Here is a 6745-nt window from a genome sequence, read left to right on the forward strand (position 1 = left end):
TAAGAAATGGATGCATCCCTTTTTTTAGTGTGTGTGTACACACATATCTTTTAATAATTCCTCTAAAAAAATATCTTTTAACAATTATTATTTATAACAATTCAAATATTTATTTCCTTTTTAATTAAGCTCATAAAAAAATATATTCATTTCCTTCCTTTTTTTCTCATACAATTCAAACATGTATCTTTTATTCCCTTTTCTCCATAATCCAATATCTTAATCTTAATTACCCAATTATTTCCACGTTCCAACATATTATCTTCCCTTCATGTGCTATATTTGATTGCAAGCTCTATTTTGTAAATGAAATCCTCCATGATCATAAAAAAACTCTGAATCTTTCAAGAAGATCCATTGAAACAGAATGAATCTAATATGTACAGCAAGATATGAGAAAAGTAAACAAAATAAAAAGAATTTTTTGTAATATTAGATTCATTCTGATTATATTCAAAACTGTGAATCTTTCAAGAAGATTCATTGTTTGTAATATTTCTCATTATTTTAAAAGATAATTTAGGATCCATTTTAGCTACTCCAAACAAAATCCTCATATAATTTTTCTCGTCTTTGCCTATCTATCTATCTATCTATTAAATATAATAGAAAAAGATTGCAAACAAGCCAAATAATCTCGATCATAGATTTATTATATAGACGTGTGAAATAATAAGGCAATTACATCTTTTGAATAGATAACAAATTAACCCCTACCCTCCTTAATCTATCTACCATATCTTTAAGTAGAATATCTATTCATAATCTTCATGGCCAATACAATCTTTGGGACAAAACAAGACCAACGAGATATCACGTAGTTCATCCGAATTGAACTTTGACTCTTTTGCTTTTTTCATTGGTGCTTTTGGAGTTTCAATTTCTGCATATTCATCATTTGAACCAATTGTATTATTCTTCTTTGGTGTGCTAAACTTAAAATGTGATTCTTCCACAATTAGAGTCTGCGCAATAGGCAAAATTCAATAGTTACCAAATAGAAAGAAGAATAATATATAATCAATCATGCATTAAAATACGAAACAACCAAATTTAACAATGTTTTTTTGACACAACCGAGTTTACATACCGCTTCTCTAATTGTTTTGGACACATGAAAAAGCTGCTTCAAATCATCATGATCAACACCACACAAAACATGGAACTGAAATTCATAATATCCAAATATAATTAAAAAGAAAAAAAGAAAAAAAATTCTTAATATAATAAAAAAAATGGTTGAAATATTAATTTACCAGAATATCCTGAGGAAGGGTTTCAAGGGGAGATACTTGAGAGTTGAAATTGAATCTGCCACTATTAACTCTCTTCAAAGGAGACCCTATTTCGGAAACAACTACCCTCTTCCTTCCAATGGATCTACCAAATCCTATTTCCATATTACCAAGTACAAAAAACTACTCTCAAAATCTCTCCAAAATCTCAAAAAGAATTTACTTTTTTGGTTGCAAAATCTGCAATGTATAACGGTTATAACACAAAAACTAGTAACAATTTATAAGCCGTTGTGAGAAAAAATCTAAAGGGAAGTAATTAGGGTGTTAATATGATAATTGATGTAAATATCAAAACTTTCCTGAATGAGGCTGTGAAATCAACAAAAAGTGGAAAGAAAAAATATGTAATAGAAGAGAAATGGAGTTTCCTGTTTCGTGGATACGTAACAAACGGTCTTATGTATATAATAGCATCTATTTCAAGTAGGAGACAAATATATTTCATTTTCAATATAATGCTGCGTCTTTTTAGGGATATAAAATAAATTGCTGTAAAATTTAAATAGTTACATGTCGAACCATTCTTATATACATACAATAGTGTGCTAAACAATAGACCAAAATAAAGAAGAACAACTCAAACTCCTAAATCCAAGACTCCTCGGTCCTCACGGTGATCCGGCAGTATATTTTTCAACTTTCCGATCATCTCGAATATAGTTAATATAAAAAATCGGTAATATAGAATATAAAACACAATTTAGATGTTCCTGTTCATGTTTAGTGTACTAGACATGAAGAAAAATCCTCTCACTTAAACATATACTTTCTTTGGATTATAGACCCTAATAACACCATATTACTTATACTAAATTGATATATAAGTTTTTTTTTTAAGAAGTAAATTCATACATATTATATATGTGAAGAGAGTTACTAAAAGGAAATTACTCGTAATTGTAAAAAAAGAAAAAATGTAAATCTTCCAAGAAGATCCATCAAACCAAAATGAATCTTCTATATATATGAAGGGAGTTTTTTTTTTTTTTTGGTAAAATATATATGAAGGGAGTAATGTTAAACACAAAATACATTTTTTTAAATTTTCCTCATTTTGTTAAGTAAAAGATAAGACATGATCCATCCTTGCAAAATCCTTATAATATTTCTTTTGTTTTTGCCTATCCATTAATATATGGAAAAAGATTGCAAAACAAGCCAAATGAATCAATAATATATAGTAAAGATTTCATAGACGTGTAAATATAATAAATAAGGCAATGTCATCCTTTGAGTAGATGACAAATCAGTATGGATCCCTACCCTCTTAAATTTTCTACTACTAAATTAATTCTTAAGTAGAATATCAATTAGTAAAAAAAATTAAAAAAAAAAAAGTAGAATATCAATTCGTAGTTGCTCCCTATTGAACTTCGACTGTTTTGCTTTCCTCAATGGTGCTTTTGGAGTTTCAATTTCTTGGAATTGATAATTTGAGTTAAAACTGTCCTTCTTTGTTGTGTTAAACTTAAATGTGATGATCTTCCGCAATTACAGTCTGCAATAATAGGGAAGATCATAATGAATAATCAATAATAAATCATTAAAACACAAATAACCAATCTCAACAATGCAACTAATTTGTGTAAAAAAAAAAAACAATGCAACTAATTTATTATTCTCGGTGAGTTTATTTTCGTTGGTAGAAACAATGTGTAATATATGTTTGGGTCGGGGTTTTTAGACACCTCACTTATTCATCTTAAAGGTGAATTTTAATTACTTAATTACTTGGTAAAAAAAATAATGCTACTAATTAATTTCCTCAAAAAACAATGGCACTAATTAATTCCCTCAAAAAATGCCACTAATTAATTTACTCCCTCCATTTCAAAATGAGTGTCGCTTTAGCCAAAAAAAATTGTTTCAAAATGAATGTCGCTTTACATTTCCAATACAACTTTAATTTTTTTTCTTCCAACTTTACCCTCTACAACTTTTCTCTCACACAATATCCAATGCAACTTTAAGTTTGTCTTTTTCTTATAAAGTAAGGGTAATTTAGTAAAAATGTTATGTCTAATGATTATTTCATTTCATTCCTTAATATGTGTGCAATGGCCTAAAGCGACACTCATTTTGAAACGGAGGGAGTATTAAGGAAAATGCTAAGACCATCTGCAACAGAGCACTCCATTTTGGGTGCTTAAGTGGGTCATGCATGTACACATCATCTATTTTTTTTTAATTTTCAATGATATTACTTAATAAGCACTCAATCTCTCCAACCCAGCACCTTAGAAAAAAGTTAATAAATAGATCATATTAATTCCTTCAAAAAAAAAAAATAGATCATATTAATAACTCAATGTCATTGTATTTCAAAAAAGTTTATTCGTTTGTGTACAATTTATTACATATGCCCCACAAAAATTAAAGAGAGAGAGAGAGAGAGAGAGAGAGTGCTTATATAGTCACCCTTCTCTATAAGCACCAACCATTTTCTCTCCACAATGAGGGTGCTTATTAATTACGGTGCTAAATAGGTGAAGCACCCACCATTGTGGATGCTCTAAATTGTGCACTTGGGGCATTGGTTAAAAGAACAATAATGGAAATATTGTGTTGGAAAGTGGCGAAAAGTGATGAATTCAACTTTTTAAAAGTTTGAAAATTGTATTTTTCAATATAAAACTACTATTTTTAGTTTCCTTAACAAGCCTTAAGGGAAAATAGTAATTTCATAAAGGCTATAAAAATAGTAATTTCATAATTGTATACCATCACCATCACTCGGTACAAATAGTAATTAAAGGCTATACATAATGGTGAAAATGGAAAAGCTACTTTCCAATGTGTATATGCATGTTTCTATTTTCCTTAATCTTACCATCTTGTGAATACTGACATGCTCCTTCATAATTTCATAATTGTATACCATCACCAACACTCGATACAAATAGTAATTAAAGGCTATACATAATGGTGAAAATGAAAAAACTAATTCTCCAATGTGTATATATTTGCATTTTTACATAAACGAAATTTATCCCTTGGCTCATGTATGAGACATTCTGTTTTGGTAAATAAGCAAAATACCTACTAACAAACTTATCCAAAATGAAGGTGAAAAGAGTGTACATAGTGGACACGATTTCTTAAGATATTCTTAGTTCTTTTAAATTCAATCCTTTCAAGAATTGATGATGACTCAATGATAGCTCTTGCTGGAGAGCAGAAGATTAAAAATATTTTGTACAATTGCATCAACATGGCTACAGTAGAACGTAAGCACTACATTTCTTAATGAAGAAGACAAATCAAGTACTTCACATAATCTACACTCTAAGATTCACTGAAGTGTAATTTGAGCCAAGACTTAGAAGTTGAAATAATGAATTAGACATGTATCAGCACATAAAATAAAAATCATTTGTGCTGCAGTCAACCCAAGGTATTATTGCATACCATCATATTATTCCATAAAAAAAAAGATTATATAAAATAGAAGAGTAAAGACGAAGTTTGCTTTTTTAATTACGAAGGAGCACGTTAGTATTCACATAATGGTGATCCGTAAGATTTGCAAAGGAAAATAGAAACATGCATATACACATTGGAAAAAGTAGCTTTTCCGTTTTCACCATTATGTATAGCCTTTAATTACTATTTGTACCGAGTGATGGTTCTGGTATACAATTATGAAATTATATATGAAGGAGCACGTTAGTATTCACATGATGGTGGTCTGTAAGATTTGCAAAGGAAAATAGAAACAAGCATATACACATTGGAAAAGTAGCTTTTCCGTTTTCACCATTACGCATAGCCTTTATTTATTATTTATACCGAGTGATGGTGATGATATACAATTTTGAAATTATACATGATGGTGGTCTGTAAGATTTGCAAAGGAAAATAGAAACATGCATATACACATTGGAAAAGTAGCTTTTCCGTTTTCACCATTATATGTATAGCATTTAATTACTATTTGTATCGAGTGATGGTTATGGTATACAATTATAAAATTATGAAGGAAAACATCAGTATTCAGATGATGGTGGTATATAAGATTTGCAAAGAAAAATAGAAACATGCATATACACATTGGAAAAGTAGCTTTTCTGTTTTCATCATTATGTATAGCCTTTAATTACTATTTGTACCGAGTGATGGTGATGATATACAATTTTGAAATTATGAATAGAAACATTAGAAATTATCTGAATTTAGGGATAATGACCAAAAGCTTCCCCATGTAATTAGTCTAGAATATGCTGAACGATCCATGTGCCTTATTGTACAAATACCTCTCCTCTATTGCTCCATTATCTAAATTTCAGAAACTAAAGGGCTAGACATGTTAAATTAAATTAAATTAAATTAGCTGAAGACAAAGCTTTCTGTATTCTAACCACCAAATACTTGGTCTAGACACCAAAAAGTTTATTGAATATACATAACTTTATTTTTCTTTGTTAAAAAAAGAAAAACTTTATGTTGCTTGATACTCCCTTCTCTATAACTGAAAAATGTTTCACTAGTGAACTTTTTTTATGAAATCACCGTAGTTGGGGCTTTTGGTAGCCAAGTGTCTCTATAGAGTATTCCTACAAACTTTGGTTCTTTAGACCTATTATGAGACTAATCTCTGCATGGGTGCTTAGGTCGCATCTCAAAGCTCTTCACTCGTCTTAAAAATGTGATATGCAGGGACCGAATCGCGGTTCTCCCCCATAAACTTGGCGCTACTTATGGGCCTTCTGGTCAGTGGATTTTAAGCACAAATAAGGAAAAACTTTAAAGGAATTTATTAAGTACATATACTGATATACATAGAAACTTTTTCAATATATTTTCTCTGAATTTCCATCCTTTAAAGTCTAAGGATTGCTGGGTTATTTCAACTTATCTAGAGAAAGTAACAAATCTACATTTTCTTCACTGTCATTTGGAATCACAGTCTTCACATACAAACCAAACACCAAAAATTTCATCCTTGCCAATTCCCTTCCCTAAATTTCATCACAAATAAACAATAATCTCAAAAGATGGTGCTGTGCTAGTGAATTGAATTAACCATATACACAATCTGTTCTTTATTTTTACCTTGAAAATGCACACTCATAAAGTATAAGACAAAAGCCTAGTCAAAATCCATCGGTACCTAGGGAGGGAAATGCTAACAAGTACCCTTAGGGCATTTGATAAGAAGTTTAAAATAGAAACTTTGTCTTGGGATTTGTGTATTCAACACATTAAAATATCAAAAAGTAACTTTTTCTACATAAAAGTTATCAATTGTTTCTATTTTTTGAATCCTTAACAAGTGCCCTAAGGGCACTAGTTAGCAAGACCCTTATCGATAAGGTAGCACCAACCGGAATAGTAAGCCGATGAAGCCACAATCTACGTCATTGTTTCTTATTTAACACTACTCAGTCCTCCGCAAATCCAATTCCCATTATTATGACATATGAAATACAGCATAACAAAAGATCTTC

The 6745-nt window shown here is 30.0% G+C and overlaps 1 protein-coding gene across 1 annotated transcript; it reads right to left on the reverse strand.

Annotated features, from left to right (window-relative positions):
* Positions 1-632: 632 nt before the first annotated feature.
* On the reverse strand, positions 633-1668 carry LOC146943805 (F-box protein At1g61340-like). The gene is made up of 3 exons (XM_085748774.1): positions 1257-1668; positions 1091-1165; positions 633-965 (listed from the first exon to the last, which is right to left on the reverse strand). Exons 1-3 carry the CDS (start codon positions 1398-1400, stop codon positions 756-758), a joined length of 429 nt encoding a protein of 142 aa, XP_085604900.1. The 5' UTR covers positions 1401-1668; the 3' UTR covers positions 633-755.
* Positions 1669-6745: the final 5077 nt, after the last annotated feature.

The sequence above is a fragment of the Medicago sativa genome, chromosome 2 (genome assembly GCF_051527215.1).
Source record: "Medicago sativa cultivar Bolivia chromosome 2, Bolivia_mono, whole genome shotgun sequence".
In the NCBI taxonomy this organism is placed as follows: Eukaryota; Viridiplantae; Streptophyta; class Magnoliopsida; order Fabales; family Fabaceae; genus Medicago; species Medicago sativa.